Source organism: Electrona antarctica (assembly GCF_951216825.1).
Source record: "Electrona antarctica genome assembly, chromosome: 14".
Lineage (NCBI taxonomy): Eukaryota > Metazoa > Chordata > Actinopteri > Myctophiformes > Myctophidae > Electrona > Electrona antarctica.
The window spans coordinates 21,755,689-21,779,671 of record NC_136795.1 but is presented as its reverse complement, the minus strand read 5'-3'; the positions used below and the strand labels follow the sequence as shown (position 1 = coordinate 21,779,671).

The 23,983-nt window shown below is 42.2% G+C and overlaps 1 protein-coding gene across 2 annotated transcripts; it reads right to left on the bottom strand.

Moving 5' to 3' along the window:
* Nucleotides 1–1,716: 1,716 nt before the first annotated feature.
* Nucleotides 1,717–22,458, bottom strand: LOC306937394 (hepatic leukemia factor-like). Of its 2 annotated transcripts, none has more exons than XM_079521128.1 (4): nt 21,926–22,458; nt 19,222–19,608; nt 5,690–5,907; nt 1,717–4,658 (listed from the first exon to the last, which is right to left on the bottom strand). In XM_079521128.1, the coding sequence occupies exons 1-4, from the start codon at nt 22,038–22,040 to the stop codon at nt 4,443–4,445; spliced, it is 936 nt and encodes a 311-aa protein (XP_079377254.1). In that variant the 5' UTR covers nt 22,041–22,458; the 3' UTR covers nt 1,717–4,442. The 2 variants fall into 2 exon arrangements, with proteins under 2 accessions (XP_079377254.1, XP_079377255.1); XM_079521129.1 differs by having other exon boundaries at nt 5,690–5,904.
* Nucleotides 22,459–23,983: the final 1,525 nt, after the last annotated feature.

The window sequence follows — 23,983 nt, the reverse complement described above, 5'->3', positions numbered from 1 at the left end:
TTTCGGACGGCATACTATAGCATGTCGTTTTTCGTGATTTTGGACTATTTGAAAAAAAGATGAAAATCATGAAAAAACGACATACTATGGTCATGGCTTCGGACGGCATACTATAGCATGTTGTTTTTCATGATTTTGGAGGATTTGAAAAAAAGATGAAAATCATGAAAAAACGACATACTATAGTCCATGGTTTGGGACGGCATAATATATTTTGTCATATTTTCATGATTTTGGGACACTACAGGTAGGACTAGTAGCATGCCAAAGTTTGTGCTATTGCCATTGAGAATGCATTGGGCGTTTAAGTTAAATAACTCAGAAACTACAAAACATTTCAAAGTAAAAAGTTCCAGCATGTGTGCCCACAGTAAGCTGAATTATAAAAAGTGTGAATGGAGTTTCTAGGTGAAAGTGACTTTTTGACGTGCCATAAAGCTGCCATTGAGCCCCATTATAAATGTATCAAATTTGAAAGCACTATATTTCTAAAACTATGAAACATTTCAAAGATTCCTTTTCAGGCAAACATGTCCACCGTAAGATAAACCTAAATAGGTTGGAATGGGGTTTCTAGGTTTAAGTATGTAGGACTAATAACATGCCAAAGTTTGTGCTATTGCCATTGAGAATGCATTGGGCGTTTAAGTCTCTGAGTGATTTTCGTCTTTTTTTTCAAATCCTCAAAAATGATGAAAATGTCATTTCAGTTCGTCTCCTCAGCTTTCCATTGTTCTTCTAGGTGTTATTCTCCAAGATGTGGTCCACATTGAAGAGTAGAAGGAACTCAGCTAGACTTGAACCCACAACCTGTGGCTCACATAGACAGCAGCTTGTCACAGAGTGCCCAAAAGCGTAAAAGCGTGACAAAGAAGTGTGACGAAAAAGCGTGACGGAAAATCCTCAAATCCTCCAAATTGATGAAAAACGGCATGCTATAGTATCCCGTCCCAGACCATGGGCTATAGCCATCACAAATTATGAAAAACGAGGATTTGAAAAAAGGCGAAAATCTCTCCGAGACCATGGGCTATAGTCCATGGTCTTGGAGTGATTTTCGTCTTTTTTTCAAATCCTCAAAAATGATGAAAAACGGCATGCTATAGTATGCCGTCCGAGACCATGGCGTGCTATAGTATGCCGTCTGAGAAGCCCATCCTCAAAAATGATACGTGACGTGACGACGCGACGTGACGCGACACATTATAAATGTATAAAATTTGAAAGCACTATATTTCTAAAACTATGAAACATTTCAAAGATTCCTTTTCAGGCAAACATGTCCACCGTAAGATGAACCTAAATAGGTTTGAATGGGGTTTCTAGGTGTAAGTATGTAGGACTAGTAGCATGCCAAAGTTTGTGCTATTGCCATTGAGAATGCATTGGACGTTTAAGTTAAATAACTCAGAAACTACAAAACATTTCAAAGTAAAAAGTTCCAGCATGTGTGCCCACAGTAAGCTGAATTATAAAAAGTTTGAATGGAGTTTCTAGGTGAAAGTGACGTTACAGCACATCACATGATAGATAACTTCTCTTTGTAGCCATCATGCAGCTGAACGTTGAGTAACTTCAATTCACAGTTATATATTATTTATTATTGCTTAATATTTTTTCAAAAATGTTCACAAATTGCATGTACAAGCTTGCATTGTGTGTTGCTTGTATATCTGCTATTTTTGAATAACCGACGCAAAAACCTGAAATGACACAGATGCTTTCCCGGTTTTAATGGCTTAAAGTGATCACATCACTACCTATAATATACATACCACTCTCGGTTTGTTTGCTTTTCTGAGGAATAGACTTTTCATTCTTTAATAATATTCTGGATCTTGTGTGCCTTAAAATACATAGTCAGTTTATGTAGTATAGGAAAAATACTGTACAAAAAAAAAGAACAATCATAGAATAGCTTTATATAAACATATCTCTTGTTATAACCAATATAGCATATCTCTTGTTGTGGTGAACGGTTTGGTCTGCAGTAAACAAATTGATTGGGTTAACCACAGTACTGGACAACAACACCACCTAAAAACCCACCCTCCCCACATTCCACCCCGATTATAGCATCTTTTACATTCATTCAGCCATCTTAAAAGTAGGCAGACATAACATACAACAAAAATAATAAAACACAATGATGGACAGCGGTACTTGATTAAAAGAAAATAGCCACTCGTGTTAATCATGCTAAGAGAATGAAAAGAACAGAACAAAACTAACACAAAATGAACCAACCAAAATGAATCAACTTTGGAGAGAAATCATGCTAACTAAAAGGAGGATGGTAAATGATAAAAAAAAATACAATGAGATTAGTTTTCATTAACAATTAAACTGATCAAATACTTAATAAAAATACACATGTCTACGTATAAGTAGATTTGATGAGGTCAGATTGTGAGACAACAGTTGTAGCACAGAAAGACGGAGAGGGTGCTTTGATTGTGGTTCAGCAAATTTCCATAGTTTTTTGAATACAACTCCATTTAGCTTTAATATTTTAGTCATCTGAAATGTTTTTAACTTTTAGTCTAGTTTTAGTTGACTAAATATTACAAGGTTTTAGTCAACATGTTCTTTAGGCATTCCTTGATGGCGTCATAATGCTTGATTTATACTTGCGTGACACCCACTTGCAGCCAAGCATATAATAACTAATGACTGGAAGTCTTCTCCACTTGTCCCTCCTTAACATTTACATCTAGTTTGTATGTGTTGACGAAATTGTCAGTGTATTTAGTCATCGTTGGGAGTCATCATAGCTTAGTTTTTATTTAGTTTCTGTCAGCGAAAAGTTTCCGTCACAGTTTTAGTCTATGAAATTAACACTGATTCCGATTTTTGTGAGGGTGAAACTTGCCGAGAAATTGTTGTTTTTGGCAAGGAACACAATGCTGTAATATCACTTACTATGAGTCTATGACATATAAATGAACGAGAGAAAAGATCAAGTGTTGTTAAGAACACAGACACCATCAAGTGCACACTTTACGCTGGGAGATCGCGCAACAACACAACTGCGTTTTATCGATGGCCGCCAGCCAACGGGCTGAAACACAACGCATTGAACTTGGAGAAGAGGACCATTTTGCCCTTTTGACAGCGGATAAAACGGGCAAGCAAAATAAAATTCTGCACACACACCCTCTGCTAGTGAAAAGAGGTGAAGTAAAATGGCAAAACAGAGGGCAGATCTCGACGAGAACACAGAGGGGTCAGGTCACAGCATGATTCTTTTGTTTTGATTAGTTTTAAAAAAAAGTACAGCTGGGATTGGAGTGAGGAAAAGTTCTCGCTCCGGAACGTATGTAAGGAAAAGAAAAACGGGTACATGAAACAGAACCACAGACAGCATGGCATCATTTTCAACATGAGGTTCATCAACTCCTCAGAAAGACCCAAGGAGTAAACTATGTATACAGTATACAATATACAATTTTATATATTGTGTGTGTGTGTGTGTGTGTGTGTGTGTGTGTGTGTGTGTGTGTGTGTGTGTGTGTGTGTGTGTGTGTGTGTGTGCGTGCGTGTGTGTGAGAGAGAGAGTGAGAGAGAGAGAGCGAGAGAGAGAGAGAGAGAGAGAGAGAGAGAGAGACTATTCATTTGAATGTGTAGTCTACACGAAAATAACGAAGAGGATCGAGACAAACACACAAGAAAGCTTATGTATGACAGAATTCAAAACAATTCAAAATGGCAATTATTAATACCAAAAACATATCTGTTTCTGGGGGGCATTGTCCTTCAAGCTTGAGGGGAAGTGGTCAAAGGTGGTGTAAGTCATGTTTTTGTGGTTCATTGGAAAATGAAAGCCATCTATATATTAATAGTAATCATTGCTGTAGACTGTTTGTTCAGCAGCAGGGGTCTGGAGAGACCCCTATCTCTCCAGCTCTTTACTAATCTGAAAATACATTACAATACATTGCATACAAGTCGGGATAGCAATTGTATCCAATCAGGAGTGAACCCCATGCACCAGCTTCCATTTGATGGTGTTCCAGTTCTAAATGTGTCGGCTCATTCATTTGTGTCATTACTTCCAATTGCTCCTATCCTGTATGTCTTGAGTTTTCTCTCCCGACGGCCGACTCTCTCTAGACTAAAATTGGCATCCCAACGTGAGAAAAAGTATATTATTGTTTACTGAAGAGCTGGAGAGGCAGGGAGTTAAATGAACACTGGATATTTTACAGTTTATACTGCAGATTCCACATGAATAAAAATAATTCTATCAAGGCTGCTCTATAGCAATGATTGCTATCAGAGTATAGATCTAGGTATTTAACTCTTATTTTAACAGAAAATATCACTTACAGCACCTTTAAGAGAGGTTGTGTGAGCGGTTGGGGGGGGGGGGTCCAGAGACAGGGTGGGGTCTGTCGGGGCGCAACAAGGCCCTCACAGGGGCCTGTGGCGCAGCAAGGCCCTCACAGGGGCCCGTGGCGCGCCTCGTACTTTGCTAAAACGTTCTTGCATCGGCCCAGCTCTTTGCGCAGGTCGGCTACCTCCATGCGCAGCGCCCCGTTCTCCTTCTCCAGGAAGCTGGCACGGATGGCTATCTGGTTCTCCTTGAGGCGCCGGGCGTCCCGCGACCGCTTGGCCGCCACATTGTTCTTCCTGCGACGGCTCCAGTACCTGTCGTCCTGCGCCCAGAAGCACAGTGTTAGGACCAGGGAGGAAACCCATGATGGAATAAGGTACCGATACTCTGCTACAAGTCAAATTCCAGTATTCAAACATTTCTAAAGAAAAGTACAACAGTATTGGCATCAAAATGTTCTTAAAGTACCAAAAGTAAAAGTACTCATTTTGTGCAGAATGTCAATTTTTACAAGTTAAAAATGTATAAAAATCAGTTGAAAATAGCAAATCTAGCTTATACAATGTGTTGCAATAAAGACATTTTACAGGGGAAATAGAATAAAACCTCACATTTTCAAGTAATTTTGTGGAATAAACGTACATGCACTTAATAGTTGGTAATCGTTAAACCGTTAATATTTCTCTCACTATAAATCGTACCATCAAAATCCATATTCGTCCCACCCCCTACTTCAAGGGTTTTCAAACATTTCAGGCCGTGACTCCGTAAAATAGTCCTATTTGAGCTGGGGACCCGCCCACCATGACAAGCACTTGAATTGTTGGAGTTGTGGCATACAATTTAGTTTGACTATAGAGATAAATATTGTGAAAATAGCCGCACTACAGCCTCACGTCTCGCAACACGAGGTGTTGTGAGATCATAGATCGGCTATTTTCACAATGTTTGCCTCTTTCTTATTTGACAATTTGGCCAATTTGGTATTTATGAAGAGAAGACTCCCACACACACACTCTGTTTAGAGCAGATGTGTTAGCCACAAGGCAGTAGACGTTAAGGAGGGAGACCCGCAAACTATCACTTGCTGGTTCAAGAGCTTTTATTAAATAAATAGCAACGTTTCGGGCCTGTGACCTTCCTACAGGCCAATTTGGTATTGAAAATGTCTTAAAGGTAACTAAATTATAAAAAATTTGCAGATACCCTGTAGCCTGTATACACTTATTACTGTATGTTGTTGATTTTCTTTAGTTTTCTTTTTACTGTTGAGTGAGAAAACGGTGTTGCACATTAAGCTCATCACCTGGGGAATCCCCACAAAATAATTTGGGAACCATTGCCCTACTTTACCTTGAGGCCCTCAGGGATGAAGATCTTGCGTGCTTTTTTGATCATGGGCTGAGGTTTGAGCTCCTCGGCGGAGAACTTGCGCTTCCTGGGGTCGTACATCTCCTGGCCCGGCACGCTGGACAGGGCCAGGTCAGCGGGGTCCGGCTCGTAGCCCGACGACACCTGGATGGACTCTGGGTCGATGGGACTGGGGCAGTCGCGGGCCGATGGCATCGCTGCTGGACATGATGGGACAAAGGAGACGTGCATATTAGATACGACGTGTTAAAACAACACACACCCATTATGTATGGTTTTGCTGTATGTCCTGCAAGTGCAACATTTGGGGGTTCCCAGGGGATGGTAATTGCCAATTAGCTTTGGCATTTGACCCATTACAACCGGGAAATTTTTTGACACAGATGTTGGCTATACGTTATATTATGCTATTCAAAAATAGCAGATATAGAGTTTGTGCCGAGCTGCGAGCTTGTACATCTGCTATTTTTGAAGCTTTTTGTAAAATCCTGAAAGTGTGAGAAGTACTGATTTAAAAGGGTTAACCTGGTGTAAGGGTGAAATGCCATTGTGTTTGTGTAAGGTCCTGGTCCATCTTTTTTTCTCTCTCTCTCTCTTTTTATAGAAAGGGAGAAAAAGAGAGAGGCCTCTCTTGGCACAAAATGTTTTGAGGTGGGGGTCCGTGGCATATACATTTCGGGGTCCTTGACAGAAAGAAGTCTGAAGAACCACTCCTTTCCTGAAATCTTGGCATGTTGCAGTTCCACAAGACAACCACCGGGTGGTGCTACCACACAGGCATTGAAACCAGTGCAGGTTCAGTGGTTGATTTTAAAAAAAATAGTGATTCTTAACCTTTTCCTCGATGTTAATGTAACTCTGACACTGTACAAATGGAACCAAATGGACCCATAGCGGTCAGAGTCATAGTTACAGACCCGCAGACGATCCATGGGCCCCCAGATCCACGAGCTCACGGCGTGTTGCATTTTGAGCTTGTAGATCTACTATTTTCACTATATTGGTGTACAACAAAGTATACAGGGCTTAAGTAGGTAAGAAAATGTAACCCCTCCCATCCCCCCCCTCCTCAGTTTCTGGTCATAAGCTGGACTTTGCCCGTAAAGATTTTGCCTTAAAAGCTTTGTAGACGAAGGGGAACGCCGCAGGTCAAACAGCAGAGCAGGATTAGTTTGAATCAATTAACCAGCTTAATGACTAAAATGATGTGTTTGACCAAGCCGCTGCCTCACTAAAATACCACTCATTCACTCCCACACCATGCAGGGCGGCTCACCTGACAAGCAACACTAACACATCAGTGCTAGAAAGTAAATACATTGACTTAAGTACTATAGGCTACTTAAGTACAATTGTTTGGTATTTGTAATTTACTTGAGTATTTCCAATTTCCAATACTTTTACTTGTACTCCACTACATCTCGGATCCAAATGTTGTACTTTTACTCCACTACATTTATTTGGAAACTATAGTTACTAGTTACTTTGTAGATTTTGATCATTACTATGAAAAGCTCAAAAACATACATTGACCACTTCAGCCCTATATTTCAGCTATTTGAAAATAGACGATTTACAAGCTCACAGTGCATTGTGAGCTTGTAGATCTGCTATTTTCATATTTATATTTCATAAATATTTTTGTACATTTGAAAACTTGAAATGGCACAATACTTTTGTACTTTTACTCAAGTACATTTTTAATTCCGGACGTTTACTTGTAACAGAGTATTTTTATATTGCAGTATTGTAGTAAAACATTTGAGTACTTTTTCCACTACTGACAGATCCTCTCCTGACTGCAAGACAAAACATAAAGGGCCAAGTTTAGACCTTCTATATGGTGCAAAATGACAAAGGAGTTGTGCCTAGTGCAGTCTAGCGCGCAGAGTGTAAGATAGGGCCCAAAAATGTTACAAAAAGTAATTTGTTCCTTTTTTTGTTTTCCTCCTAATCCTTTCTCAGATTGAGGTATTTGATCAAAACCGGGATGTTAGCGGCTCATTACTATATCGTTGCTACATCGTGGTTGCAATATTGACGCTGCAGATGACTTATAAAAAGACGGTAGCCAGATTAGCTTTAGCCAAGTTTTGCTTCCGGTTCATTTTGGGGTCTTCAAAATAAAGGTCCCAGCTGAATCCGGTGGCAGGGGAGGGACAGACTGAAACAATGCTGGCACTAAATGAGTTAATTTACAAAAAAAAATAGGTTTCTGTTAAGCATGGTTCAGGGGTGTAGTGGAAACGTACTTCCTTCACCACTGATCAAATCCAACCCCGATCATGTGACACCAACCTCCATGGCCCCGCAGTCACCCCGGCAACGCTACAACTGAACCCCGGTCATGTGACACCAACCTCCATGGCCCTGCAGTCACCCCGGCAACGCTACAACTGAACCCCGGTCATGTGACACCAACCTCCATGGCCCCGCAGTCACCACGGCAACGCTACAACTGAACCCCGGTCATGTGACACCAACCTCCATGGCCCCGCAGTCACCCCGGCAACACTACAACTGAACCCCGGTCATGTGACACCAACCTCCATGGCCCCGCAGTCACCCAGGCAACGCTACAACTGAACCCCGGTCATGTGACACCAACCTCCATGGCCCCGCAGTCACCCCGGCAACGCTACAACTGAACCCCGGTCATGTGACACCAACCTCCATGGCCCCGCAGTCACCCAGGCAACGCTACAACTGAACCCTGGTCATGTGACACCAACCTCCATGGCCCCGCAGTCACCCCGGCAATGCTACAACTGAACCCCGGTCATGTGACACCAACCTCCATGGCCCCGCAGTCACCCTGGCAACGCTACAACTGAACCCCGGTCATGTGACACCAACCTCCATGGCCCCGCAGTCACCCAGGCAACGCTACAACTGAACCCTGGTCATGTGACACCAACCTCCATGGCCCCGCAGTCACCCCGGCAACGCTACAACTGAACCCCGGTCATGTGACACCAACCTCCATGGCCCCGCAGTCACCCCGGCAACGCTACAACTGAACCCTGGTCATGTGACACCAACCTCCATGGCCCCGCAGTCACCCCGTCAACGCTACAACTGAACCCTGGTCATGTGACACCAACCTCCATGGCCCCGCAGTCACCCCGGCAACGCTACAACTGCCATGGAGTAGCAGACGGCTCCTCGGAAATCATGTACAGTATGCTTTGGTGAAAAAGGGTTGGGTGGGGCACCCCTTTTCAACAAAGCATAAAATTAGGCTTTAGACGCATTAGGTAGCTCCTGGAAGCAGCGTGTGCTGACATATGGCTCTTTTTGTGACTTCCAAGAAGCTAAGAGAATCGTGGCGGGCTCTGGGTTTGTTTCCTCCAGATCTACAAGCTCACAAGTTTGTAGATCTGCCATTTTATTGGTGATTATTTTTAAGGAGGTTCAGTTTAATATAATATTTAATACCGTATAATCTTTTTCATCTAAAGCGCGTTAAAGCCACAGTAGCAGTCCGGTAATATCAGGCTATACTTCACGACAGAGCTCAAATGAATGAAGTCGGAAAACCCCATTCAGGGGTGGTTCTGGTTATAACTTATAACGGAAATAAAACAAACAAAGAAAGAAAGAAAAAAAGAAAGAACATCTCAGAACTTCTCGGGTTCTGGGATGTTGCGAGGTGTCGTTCGACACTAGTCGCTCCAAGCATGAATTGTCCCTTACCTGTCTAACCATAGTGGAAAGAAAAGGGCAGTGGTGCTCAAATGTTTTCAGGTCAAGGAACCCCAAAATGTATTTGGCTGCAGATCCCCTATCTCAACAATATTATTATATATATATATCCTTAGACTCACTAAATTTAGAAAACGCAATATTGTCACCGTCCGCCGTCCGGGGGTCCTAGGATGCAATAATGTACTCTGTAATACTCTAACGTCATTGAAGTAGGACTCATAACATGTCCCTGGGTCCCGGGACCCAAAACCTATTTACAAGATTGCACAACAGAGTCTGTTTTCTATCTGCGCCAAACACAAGAAGATGCATCATTACTCAAAGCAAAGAAAGCGCTTCAGAAAAAAAAGTTAAGATTGCTAATTCGCTATCAGACTGTCAGACTAAAAGGAAAGTGCTAATTTCACTTGTGACTCTGAGCAAATTAATAGAATTTAACCACCCGACAGCAATGAAACGCAGGATTTCTACTTCGTAACAGAGGACATTTCTACATTGTGATGAAAATCACACTTGCCCTAAACAAACATTAAAGTCAATAGACTTCACTTGGCTGGTGACGGGGAATTAATCATTAGGCTCTAAACAAACATTAAAAGTCCATAGACTTGGCTGGCCTATTTTTTCGGAAAGCCATGCATTGGAGGAGCAAAAAAAAAACAACCTGAGTGCTTCTGCCAGCACTTTCTCCAGGACATACAGTAAGTAACTTAACACAGCACTTATGAATAGATATAATAGATAGACCATGTCAGATATAGGCTAAGCTAATCACAAAGCCATTTATTTAAACAGGAGCGTAAGGCACACACATAGACAGAAAGCTTCTTACAGGGTTAAATTAAGACACATAGTGGATCACCTTACACCAGAACAGAGACCTTATAACCTCTACAAATTGCATGCTAGCATAATCATAGTGTTCACCTTGAACTCCTGATCACTAATAGCTGATCCTGCTCTAATGTCTGCATAATCATAGTGTTCACCTTGAACTCCTGATCACTAATAGCTGATCCTGGACCTGCTCTAATGTCTAGTTTGAGGTAACGTTGTGCCTCGGTGGACCTTTTCATGTCAAGCACCCCCAAAAGTGCATATTATCATTTACTGGTTGACTTGTGTCTGTTTGCTAAGTATTTCCAGAGCTTGTGTTCAGTGAGAGAGAAGCCTTTCTTACCGACATACTGTACTACCACTGGCTATTTTAAGAGCCGGATTATGTCAGACTGCAGCCAGCCTCGTCCATATAGATTTAACACCTGAGACAGAAGCTGGGGATTAAGCTAATAATGCTTAATTTACACAACATTGTGTCACTCGCTGGAAATGGCCTACAAGCCAATGACTGGCCAACAATGTCAACAAGTTCACCGAGCTTCTAGATCGGCTAGCGACTGGTGATTTCTGTTTGCCTTTTTTTGTAAAAAAGAAGAAAAAAAAGAAGAAAAAAGATATACTGAAATGGTTTAGAAATGGATAAATTACTGACAATGATAATAATACAAAAAAATGATATGGACAAACATATCGTCGCTGTCGGGCAGAAACATCTCATCTCCATATTCTGATGACTTTTTGTGTTGTTTCGTAAATTGATGACTTACTTGATCACACTAAGCATTGAAAGTAGCACACCGTGCCGCATCTGGAGTTTGTATTTTTGCTATTTCTTTTTTTTTTTTTATATCCTGAACAGAAACCATTTTGGACATGTTTCCACCTGATCATTGTATACGTTCAAAAGCTATAAAAAAAACAACCTGACGCAACACTTTGTGAGGCCTGTGGAGCTACACAAAGAAGATTGCCAGGTTTACCGCATGGCTTACTGTTATGTAATAAGTGTGACAGGCCTGGCCTGGACACACAAACACACACACACACCCTGGTACGGCGAGGTATGAATGAGGCTGAAGCAGTGGCGTGCAGCCAGCCATATCCTGGCTGGGCCGAGGGAAATGTATGGAACTCTGCCCTGGGTGTGACCCAAGCAGCAGCAACAAACAAGCCTGTTCTTTCTCTTTATACTGGCCAGCCGAAGGGGAAAGCAAGACAAAGGCGGTTCTCTCTAAGAAGCTTTAAATAGCCTTTTTACTCTCTCCTTTTCAGAGAGAGACAGAACACACAGGTTTGGGGCTGTGTTTGGTATATGTTCCACTGTGATTCATGATAGGAGCTAGTCACAAAGTTCACCACCACCTCACCCTGATACCCCCCCCCCCCCCCCCTCACCCAACTGTCCTGATAACCAGTACAGAAAAAGTATTTCTTACTTAAGTAAAAGTATCAATACTGCAATTTAGAAATACTCTAAAGTAAATGTCCGTAATTCAAAATGTCCTTGAGTAAATGTACAAAAGTATACAAAATGCCCCATTTCATGTTTTCAAATGTATGCAAATATTTTGAAAATAGCAGATCTACTTGTAGATCGTCTTTTTCAAATGGCTGAAATGTAGGGCTGAAGTGGTTTGTTTATGTTTTGTAATGGTAATAATAATCAAGATCTACAAAGTAACTAGTAACTAACATTTTCAAATAGTAATAGTAATAATAATAATACAACTTTATTTGTATAGCACCTTTCATGACATGAAATGCAGCTCAAAGTGCTTTACAGAGCAATGGAGAGTGTGGAGTGGAGTGGAGCAAAAGTACAAAAAAAAGAAACTCAAAATTGTATTCAAGTAAAGTAAAGTACTCGAGTAAATGTACTTCTATCAGCAGATGGGACTTTTTTTCTTTTATTTTTCAGACGGTTGTGATAAGTTATACTGTGCAAGAACAACATGCTGGTCCCCCCGCCCCCACAGGCAGCAGCATGCGGTAGAGGACAACGTGCTTGACCTCCACTCCTTGAGTGAAAGTATAAGAAAAAAAGGGGGAATTCCAGGGTTCCTCGGCCAGGTTGGGGCAGGTCCAGTTTGTCACAGAATGATGCGGGACACAGCGGCAACGCCAAGAAAACGTGAGGAAGACACCAGAGCAGCTCGGACGCACGTTAAAGGGTAAGACCACTTTTTTTTTAGGTTTGAGTTGTGTAGTTACCTTGCCGTGATGTAACTCCACATGTGGACAAGAAATAAAAAAAAATGTTCCAGTGATCAGAATTGATAATTCAAAATATGCTCCTCATTGATTTACATTGTATGCTAAAACGGCTCTCAAAGTCACTCTTTTAGTACGTAAACAAACACAAACAAAGTTGATTCAGACAATATGGAGCTTCACCAAAATTCATGTGGTTTTATTTTTTCATAAAAATGTTAACTTCCTGTTGATTTGTCCATTTTATTGGGAAGAAAACCCGGACTGGATCCGTGGATCGGGATCCAGATCTTCAACTAGTAAAATCAACAGGAAGTTAACATTTTTATGAAAAAATAAAACCACATGAATTTTGGTGAAGCTCCATATTGTCTGAATCAACTTTGTTTGTGTTTGTTTACGTACTAAAAGAGTGACTTTGAGAGACGTTTTAGCATACAATGTAAATCAATGAGGAGCATATTTTGAATTATCAATTCTGATCACTGGAACATTTTTTTTTATTTCTTGTCCACATGTGGAGTTACATCACGGCAAGGTAACTACACAACTCAAACCTAAAAAAAAAGTGGTCTTACCCTTTAAGCCCTGTATAGGCTCCATCACGGGAGTTAGAAATGATAGTAATGAAGGCCCGTTTCCGTTCTGGTCAAACAGAGTCAGGGTGCTGATACTCACTGGAAACACTCTGCTTAGCCTGCTACACCAGTGGGTCTCACTGGAAACACTCTGCTTAGCCTGCTACACCAGTGGGTCTCACTGGAAACACTCTGCTTAGCCTGCTACACCAGTGGGTCTCACTGGAAACACTCTGCTTAGCCTGCTACACCAGTGGGTCTCACTGGAAACACTCTGCTTAGCCTGCTACACCAGTGGGTCTCACTGGAAACACTCTGCTTAGCCTGCTACACCAGTGGGTCTCACTGGAAACACTCTGCTTAGCCTGCTACACCAGTGGGTCTCACTGGAAACACTCTGCTTAGCCTGCTACACCAGTGGGTCTCACTGGAAACACTCTGCTTAGCCTGCTACACCAGTGGGTCTCACTGGAAACACTCTGCTTAGCCTGCTACACCAGTGGGTCTCACTGGAAACACTCTGCTTAGCCTGCTACACCAGTGGGTCTCACTGGAAACACTCTGCTTAGCCTGCTACACCAGTGGGTCTCAAAGCGTGGTCCAGATACCCTCGTGGTTCCTTGAGGGGGTTCCAAATGGCCCCTTATGGTTGTGTAACTCTGAGAGCGTACACGTGGAACCAAATGGACCTGTGACCTGAGTTATGGGGGTCCTTGAAATTAAAATGTCCGATAACCACTAAATGGAACCACACTAAATGGAACAGAGCCTTCATTAGTATCTCTGGTAACACCTGTGAAGGAAGAAAGGAAGAGGCCCAATTTCTTAGACTAGAATAGACTACCGAGGTCATGACGTCAATCCCCTGGTTTGCAGAAGTAATTTCTCCATGGAGAATAACATTGGGTCATCTTAAAATTGTCTCATATAAGTACCGTATTGTGGTCCAAAAATAAACAAACTGTCTCTGCGATATTGTCAGGGAGGTGTCTCTGTATCGTTTATGACAGTGAGTCACTCATATTTGACACAGTCAATGTGTAACTAATTCAGTGGCAGTCAAGTCAATTCTTCATATCCATAATGAGTGAAACCGCTGGGATCATTTGTTTATTTTTGGAACACAACACACAAAAAAGTCGGAATTCAGAATGTGGGGAAAAAAACACAAACCAGGTAGGGATGTGAAATGACGTCAGACCTGGGCGCTCTATGGCTGCCGTGCGTGCACAGAGCTTATTTAAGCCCCTGTTGAAAGGTGCTACAAAACAACCAAAACAACCACGTGACGGGCTCTAGACAGCCCGACAAAAGCTTGCCTGTGCAACAACACAAGACAGTACAGCAATATGTCGCAAGCAGGTAAAGATTTACTCCCCATCCTCTCTGTCCGGGAATGACAAGCATCCCTGCTTGTCTTGCAGGTCACCGCCCCGGGGCTGACGTGTTGTTGGACCAAATATTTCCACATCTGTGACGAGGGCCGGGTCACATGTGGCATACACCGAGGTCTGGAAACACTTGAAGAAGCTAAACTTATTACCTGTGTTATCTCCCCAACCCCCCCTCCCTCCTCAATAGCAGTTGCTATTTTGAGGACAAATTGTACGTGTTTTGTAACCCTAAAACAGCTCTTTGTTGACTATGAAATTGCGCATTTCCCATCAGTTGTGTTGTTTGGTTGGTTGGTCACCTCAGGCATAACCATATATGGGAATGCCCCCATATATGGTGACATCATCAGGGATCGTGATCCGTGACAACACGTGATGTCATCAATATTAAACCCATATATGGAGATCCCTGATGTCATCAATATTGGCCAGCAACTCTACATCTCACCTCAAACCTCAAACTCTTAGATCTCCATATATGGAGCTGACCTGTTCTGACATTCCATATGTTGATCCTTCCCCATCCATCCTGCAAATTCAGAACAGGTGGTACGCAGGGTGCTTGAGTGATATCCAAGGAGCACTTCCAAACCCAAAAAATAATCACCTGCAAGGAATTTCTTGACAGACAGTAGCTCCTAACATATCTACAGTGGATTTTTATGAAACAAACACTTTGCAGATAGAAAGAGGATAATTCAAGCTTTTCGTAGAGCTGCAATGTTGGTGAGTTTGACATCGAATAATACAATCAGATAGGACTGGATGTATGGGCTGTCAATGGCAAATTGTGGCTAGTTGCCACCCTGCCATTAACTTAATGGTCTATGATGGGCAATGTTTTAGGTAATGTTGTCCTTTTAAAGAAAGACAGAGAAAGAGGCTGCTGTTTACGGAACGCAACCACAACACGACCTTTAACATCTCCACTGCGGTCCACTGCCAACAGTGTGCCGATGATGACGACCACGTCAGCCAAGCAACACAGCCACCTGTGCCAGTGTATGCTTGCAAGCTGCAAAGCAAAGAGTATGAGGTAGTGATGGGGGAAGGGAATGGGATAGTTGTGTGTGCGCGTGCGTGCGTGCGTGCGTGCGTGCGTGCGTAGCTTTTGCCCTGGCCTTGACGTCCTTGCGTATGCAAAGGCTAAAATATGTAATAGCATGTTATGTAGACAGATGCCAGGTTTTGATCTGGCATTCTATAGCATTCTATAGTGTGTATAGTTTCAATGTGCCGATATTCTACTGACGGATGATAGGATATTAGTTTACTTACTAGATGATTATTTCTATGCATTTGATGTATTACCTTGTGTTATTCTTGCTTATTTTAAGTCACTCTGCATTAAGAGGGTCTGCTAAATGCCAAACGTTGTAATTTGTATTGGGGGACCGAATACTCAACCTCAATACTTGAGTCAAAAGTATAGATACTAAATGCTACTGCGACTCAACTTACGTGTGAATAGAAGATTGGATATTTTCCAAATTTGTACTTTCTCTCTTCCCAGAAATGTAGTGGAGTCTTAATTTCTGCCCACCACAGTCTGTAAGAGCCAGCGGTCCATCCCTGTGGTGTACAGTAATTTGTACATTTACTTGAGCACTGTAAAACAATATTGTGGCTGCCCGCATGTGACCGGAGCATAGCCAGAGCCATGTGATGTGTACACACATACACGCACACACGCACACACATACATGCACACGCGCGCACACGCACACACACACACACACACACACACACACACACACACACACACACACACACACACACACACACACACACACACACACACACACACACACACACACACACACACACACACACACACTGCCTCTCAGCTGAGAGAGAGAGAGAGAGAGAGAGAGAGAGAGAGAGAGAGAGCTCCCATGCTAGGTGTGCTTTGAGCTCGCTCTGGCAAGCTACAGGGAGAAGCGGAGAGGAAGAGAGAGGGAGGGGGAGATGGAGAGAGAGAACAGTGTAATAACAGTACCGGTACTCCAGACCTATTATTATTATTATTGTTGTTAATGTAGTTTAGCTTTGGCCTCCTACTTATTTAAATTCATCAAACATTGGAATATTGGAAACTACATTTCCATGAATTCAATTCACGTGGTGGGTATTTGATAGTAATACCAATACGTAATTTTTACAGTGTGTGTGTGTGTGTGTGTGTGTGTGTGCGTGCGCGCACCCGTGTGTGCATGTGTGTTTCTCACATGGCTCAACACGCAAACAGCTTTATGTTGTTTTTTATCCGGTCACCGTGAAAAGATGTAAAATAATAACCAATCTAAAAGCTCACATGTCGGCTCGTAGATTGCCTTATATTCGATATGTCGCACAACAAAAGCAGGCTTAGCCAAAGGAAAATTCCCAAACTTCCAGATTCATAACATCACCTAAGGTGGGTTCCAAAAACCCTAAATGACTGTACTGGGCTAAAGCGAACTTTAACCCAGTACAGCATATACCTCTGTAACGCCAAAGTCCAGGGCTACAGTACAGAACACCAACGGCACAAACTATCTGCGTATACATACATCCAAGGCCAACAACTGCTCTGCAAGGCTCAGCTGTGGTGGTCTACACAGGGTCACGCTTGTCAGCCAAGGCAAATGGAAAAAACAGCCCCTGGAAATAGTTTTGGGTGAAGGTCAGGGAGTACTTGGAGGGAGAGATAACATCTTAGGGGACAGAGATTAAGGGTGCAAGGCAAACAGCAACAACTTGTTCCCTCCCCTTTGCTCCCGGAGTTGACAATCACGTATTTGCGGAAGGCGATTCTGGCGGTTCTGCTGCTTGCTCCATTATGAGCAAACAGAGGCGTAAGGCCTCTCTGCCCTAAACATCACACCAATAAACGTTTTAATAGGGGTGTTAACAATGAATCTAAAATCGATGAACTATAGTAGAAATTATTCAATTAAATAAACAATTATAATTAATTGAAAAAATGTATATTTGATGTTTTTTTTCTTTATTTCTATTTTTTTTTGGTGGGGGGGGATTTCATTGATTGATTGAATAGTTATAAATGTGCAAACAAACTTGTTTTCATTCAGGCCCTACGCAATCATTATTTTGGAAACACAGTCCTGACGCGATCTAAAGATTTCCCTATAAAGTATTTTCAATACAACATAAATATCGTTCCGTGACCCATGCAGCGGGGTAGCGGGAGTGACGGCAGTGACTTTCGGTACTCTTTATTATTTATAACCAGCATTTGTGAGGAAAATGAGCGAAGTGCTCATTTAAGTGCAGTACTCAAGTAGATGTACTTGGTTACTGTGCACCACAGACTATAATCAGCCCCATAATGTTATTCAGCTGTCTCCTCTCCACCGCCCACGCATCATCTCGCCATCACCACGGCAACAACCAGTGTCACCAGCTCCTCGGGCAAGGTACAGTACAGCAGCGGTGCTCAAAGTGAAGCACCGCTATAGAATGACTTATATAGCATTATCTACAGTATGTAGCATCATTTTAGCCAGTTTATCAATATTTTTAAGTTGGGCTATTAAAAACAATAGCAGGTCTATAAGCGTGTGTCCCAATCTGCTATTTTTGCCCCACCCCACAAGACAGTGAAGTGACAATTTAATGACTTTTAGGACTTAAAAAAAAATACAGCTGCAATGTTGGTGTGTTTGACGTTATTTAATGAATGGGCTGTCAATGGGAAGTTGCACCTAGGTAGCACCTTGCTGGCAAGATGGCAGCCATGTGCAAATCATCAATTACTGTACCAAAAGTAATCAACAGACCAGTAAACTGGTCAGATATTAGCCAATATAATGAAGGTACAGTATGCTGAATCTATGGGAGAAGGATTTTTACAGTTGTTTCTATGCATGCTTTAGCCTGTGGACCCTGCAAGAGACTCATCTAATTAGGCTAATTGCATATTAGCTAGTAATAGCTACACTGCATTGTAGGCTAGACCGGCGAATCTCTTTTTTTCCCAAGGTCGGACCCTCACTTTGATATGCATTAGGACACAGTGTCTGAGACTCCTGGGTCTACACTATCAAATCCTCAGTGTTAATGTAATTGTGTGTGTGCAAATGGAACCAAATTGTTCAAATCTCAAAGATCTCTCACCTGTATTCAATCTGTGCAAAATAGTCCTATAATACCGGCGATATATATATATATATATATATAAAATTAGTCTATCACTCTGTATAGTTGTATATGGCAAAATTAAGGCACACCATGACACTATTTGGGAGCCGCTGGGCTATACAATGTCATACAATGACTTCTATAAGCAGCTGATCCGCTTTTAACTTTGAATGCCAAAGACGCGATTTCTCCTCTTTTTCTTCCAAGGGCCAGAGTGCCAAAGACAGAAAGATGGGATTTGGTGTTTTCAGTGTTTCCCACTAGAGGGCGCTTGTCGCCACCATCTGAATGATCCTCGGTTGCTAGGAGACACATACTGTACTACAGGCAGGAACCGGAAGTCAGGGGGTGGGGGGGCTTGTCCTTGAGTTATCAGAAAAAGGGATTTATCCCAGACTGCGTTTTTGCGTGTGCGTGTGTCCGAATATGCTTTGACTGATGATCGCACAACATGGTGATGACCAATTCTCCCAGCCCTCATGATAAATGGTCATTTTAATGGTTAGAGTTTGGTTTAGGTTCAAGGTTTTCCGGTGTTAACGTTAAAAATGGACAAAGGTTAATACAAAAATGGCGTCCATAACATGCCGATGTCCTAGTATAGTAATACAAAACGTGGGTAATAAGAACATTATTTTACCCGCTCTGATGGGGCTGTGCTGCTGGCAGTTGGGGGCGCCGCCGGCATGAGCGGAGACGGTGGCTCGACTGCTGCTGAGGTCCACCACGGACGGGCTGGTGACGGCGGCGGGCGAAACGGGCGCCACCTGTTGCAGAGGAGGGGGCTGATGCTGCTGTGGGGAGGGGGCCTGGGGGTGGAGCCGGAGGGCGGGGTCGCTCCGGGACGATGGGTTGGCGGGGATGCCGTTCTCCGTCAGGAACTCCTCCAGGTCCATGTACTCCAGCTGGAAGTTGTCCCCGTCGTACGGCAGGGTCTTGTCCCACAGCGTGGGCCCCAGGAAGGCCGACTGCGGGTGGCTCTCATCGTCCAGCTTCTTGATCTCCTTCTCCTTCTCTTTCACCAAACCTGGTGGAAAAAAACACAAAGTGTTGAGAATGCAATTTAGATGGCATGCTATTTAAACAGATGCTAGAATCATTGTTTACCTGGCCTCCTATAGTTTCAAAATGTACAGAATGTTGTTTAGATAGCATCTTGTTTAACCTGAGGCCGATTTTATAAAAAGGCTTCTAAACAGTTTTCTGAAAAAAAACAATGTATCTAATATATCAGTGGTTCTCAAACTATTTAATGTCAAGGACTGGCACTCTGTGCCGCGCTACGAGCTTGTAGATCTGCTATTTTTCAATAGCTACAGTTTTAAAATAATGCTTAAAACACCAAAAGGGGTTCCCGTCCTGAATGATGCTAGGATCATTGTTTACCTGGCCTCCTATAGTTTCAAAATGTACAGAATGTTGTTTAGAAAGCATGTTGTTTAAACAGATGCTAGCAACCTGGCCTCCTATAGTTTCAGATGCACGGCTCATTTCTTTGGGGCACTACGTTGCCCTCTCTGTACTCTTATTATTGTTATTGTCTACCTTGTTTATTGACTAGGGTTCACGTTTACATGAACGCTTACATCAGCCTCCAGCCTCTAGATCGGTGTTTCTTCACCTTTTCTATAGACAGGTTTAATGTTTGTCTTTAGTTCAATGTTTATTTTGTAAACACCATTGACAATGAAGGGAAATTCATAATGTAACTCACTACTTCATATTGTCTCTTTATTGTTAATGGCGTTTAAACAGATTCAAGACCAATGTATTGTACCAAAACTGTACCTACCAACACACCCTCCCCCCAGACTTCTGACCTGCTCATTAACACTATTACACCAATCAATCAATCAATCAATCAATCAACACATGCACACTATCTAAACTTGTGAGCCATGGCTTGTTAAGAAGGGTTTTCCCTTGATATTGTGGCCTGCTATTATAGTATAATTGAAGTAATAGGATGCTGATCATTCTTTATTGGTGCTTAACAGTCAATATTTCGTTTCAATCTTTTCTCCTACACTACTAAGATTAGTTCAAACATTTAAGGTACAGTAAGTGATTTTACTTTGTTAAAATAAATGCTAAATAGCAAAAAGTAATGTTTAATAAGGGCAGGATACCAATTTGTTTCTGTGTCAATCAGGAGAGAGAAGGCATGTAATATATACAGACAGTGATGACACAAAGAAATGAGCAGACACATGTTGAACTGGAACACTATCAAATTGAAGCTGACATATGGGTAGTTAGAAAGAAGGTAAAGCTGCCAGCTGGCAGCTTTACCTTCTTTCTATTTTTGAGGGGCGCTATCCCCTCCTATGTCCAGCTTTTAGTGTGTAAACACAAACTTTGTCCTAACACAAACATTAAATGCCATTGATAATAAATGGCCATTTTTTTACGTCATAATGTAAACACAAACATTACAAGCTGGAAATGATGATGTATGATAAGAGCGCCCCTCACTTCACACTGGTGTGATTTTTTTCCCCCCCTTTTTTAACATGTTGTTTTAAACAAAAATATCACTTACACTACATTTAATTGTGATGGACTTATGACATATTTGTATAACGATGTATGTGGTTGGTGTTTCTTTACATTTCCCCATGGACCGGCCTGTACTTATTTTATAATGAATTACCTGCTAATCAACTGTCATCAAAAAACAGCTGCCCAGTCTGATGTTTAACAGAAACGGCGCCCTCTATGGACAGCTCCCAGAATGACAATACCCTTCAGAGACCCTGTATAAAACCTAGACTCACTGCCATTATAGTTTACTGTCAAAACCACACATGAATATGAGACCTATATATGAATATTACTCCATTCTCCCACCGCAATATTCCGTGGCTATATCGGTCTCATCTCATATCAAATATATAGACAGTCACGTGACGTCACGAACCCAGCTGAGCATAGCTGCGAGGTTTTTAAAAGCTTTTTTTACGACTGTCACTCAACCACAGTCTATTCACCATGTTATTTGGCTATGATTTTTACTAGATTCAAAACAAACAAACGAGGGGAGACGGCCGGGATCATTATTATTTGCTTCAAGTTAAACGCAGTTCTTCCCACTGCGGTTGTGGACTATATTCTGTCAAAAACAGGCTGTACTGTTTACTGATCATTTTGATAAACAATCAACAGAAATGAGTAACCCCGCTAGACTGACTGACACTTATAGTGTCACCATGTAGGCTATTAATTTAATTTATCCAATTCAATGTACCATATATGCATTGCACGGTCAATCAATGCATATTCACTGAATTTCACTCATGTAAAATGCATGCAAATATACATTGTATTTGTACTAATTAGTGTACCTTCGTGGTGGTGGAAGGGCAGCTTCAGCGGGTTCTCCAGCAGGGACTTCAGCACGCCATGTGTCGGCGGCAGAAAAGTTGGGTTTATCGAGAGAGGTCTGGCCATTTTCTCCATTACACTGTCTTATTATTATTTTGTATCTATTTTATTTAAATGTTTTGTCCAGGGGAGGGGGGCAGGGGGGCACAGGCAAGAAGCGCACAAGGGCCCCCGCAACAACAAAATGGGAATAAAAAGGAAAATAAAAGTTATGTGTTGTCCAAAATCCTCCGGGGAAAAACAAATCTCCTTTTTCCTCGTCGGCTGGTCGGACGGACCCCGCGAGTGTTCAGTCAGTCAGTGCTGTGGAGGAGGGCGTCTGTCCTGTGTTGTGTTCCCTCTCTGTGCTTTGCTGTACTGTTCTACTGTACTGTTCTGTTCTGTTCTGTTCTGTTCTGCTCTGTACATTAGGACTGTGTCTGTGTGGAGGAGCGCCTCTCTCCATGTGCGGACACTGTGGTCCTGTGACGTGGAAACTACCCCACCCCCTCCCCCGAAGGATGGGACCGTCTCGTTGGCTTAGACGAGGGACGAGGCGTGGTCTCGCTGTGATTAGTTGAATGGACCATTAAATGGTAAACAAACCATCAAACTCACTTTAATTAATAAATAAACAATTAAACAAATTAAGTCACCAAAGTGTTGGGTGCCTGAATATATACACACTAGGCTACAATTAAAAAATAATAACAATAATGTGATATAGGCCTACAACAAATACACTGTACAATATGCAACATAAAATGCACAACAAGATGCAATTTACAATAATGCACTGACTATGACATCAATTTCCCAGGCCATATTCATGGTCATTGGTCTGCAATGTGACCTCTTCCCTGCTGAAGGATTAGAATGAAAATATGATATTAAAATAAATACATTTAAGCATAGCATTTATGTCACCAGCTCAGTGGCCTTGTGTTTAGAGTGTCCGCCCTGAGACTGGGAGGTCGGGGTTCAATCCCCGGCCGGGTCATACCAAAGACTCTAAAAATGGGACCCAGTGCCCCCCTGCTTGACACTCAGCATCAAGGGTTAGATTGGGGGTAAGTCCCTGCGACATACTAGTGTCATGTCCAGGGGGTGTACTTGTACATCAAGCTGCCTCACACTCCAGAAACAGGAGATAGGCTCCTGCCCTATGGGCCTCATGGCTCGGCAAGGCTACTTACTTATATGTTAGTTAGATTGATTGATTGATCAAGTGGGCCCTGATCCAGACAAGGTTGCACCACTCTACTCTACTCAGTAGAGAGTGGTGCATTTACAGCATGTATACAATATACACTGTAGTAGTAATATTTCTTTAATTAATGGATATATTATCGCCATTATACGGTAAGAAACCCATAATTCGAACACATCAGCAGTGATTGAGAGGCCAGTGATTCACTTCCGGTGTAAAATCATGGGTCCTCAAAGTGGGTCCAGGGACTCCCAGGGGTCCTTGAGAGGGTTCCAGCTGTAGCCTGTAAATTATTGGTACTGTAACTCTGAGAGTTATCAATCTCAGAATTGTGCCGGCCCCGTGGCCTAATCAATGCGGGGGTCCTTCGAATGAAACGTTTTGAGAACTTGTAAAAAAGAAAAAGACTTCTCAGAGGGCGTTGTTTTTCTCATCACTGAAATGATCACATCAGGCAAGCGGAGTCAGTGCGTGAGTGCGTGCGTGCGTGCGTGCGTGCGTGCGTGCGTGCATGCGTGCGTGGCTTTAAACTTAGTAATTAATATTGAATGAATGAATTAATTAATTAATGAATGAATGAATGAAAAACAGAGTTAAAAGTCACACCTGTGTGGAAGAATCTTTGGGTTCACTGAATGCTGAATGCTTCACTGAAAACCCTGCAGTGTTCATTTTGTTGACTGAGACTAAAGACTAATATTTTGATATTTAGTCAAAAGTCTAAAGACAATTTCAGCTAACTGAATCGGACTAAAACTAAAAGGTGTGTTCAAAAGACTAAAAGAGACAAAATCTGAATTTGCTGTCAAAACCAACACTGCCCTAACCA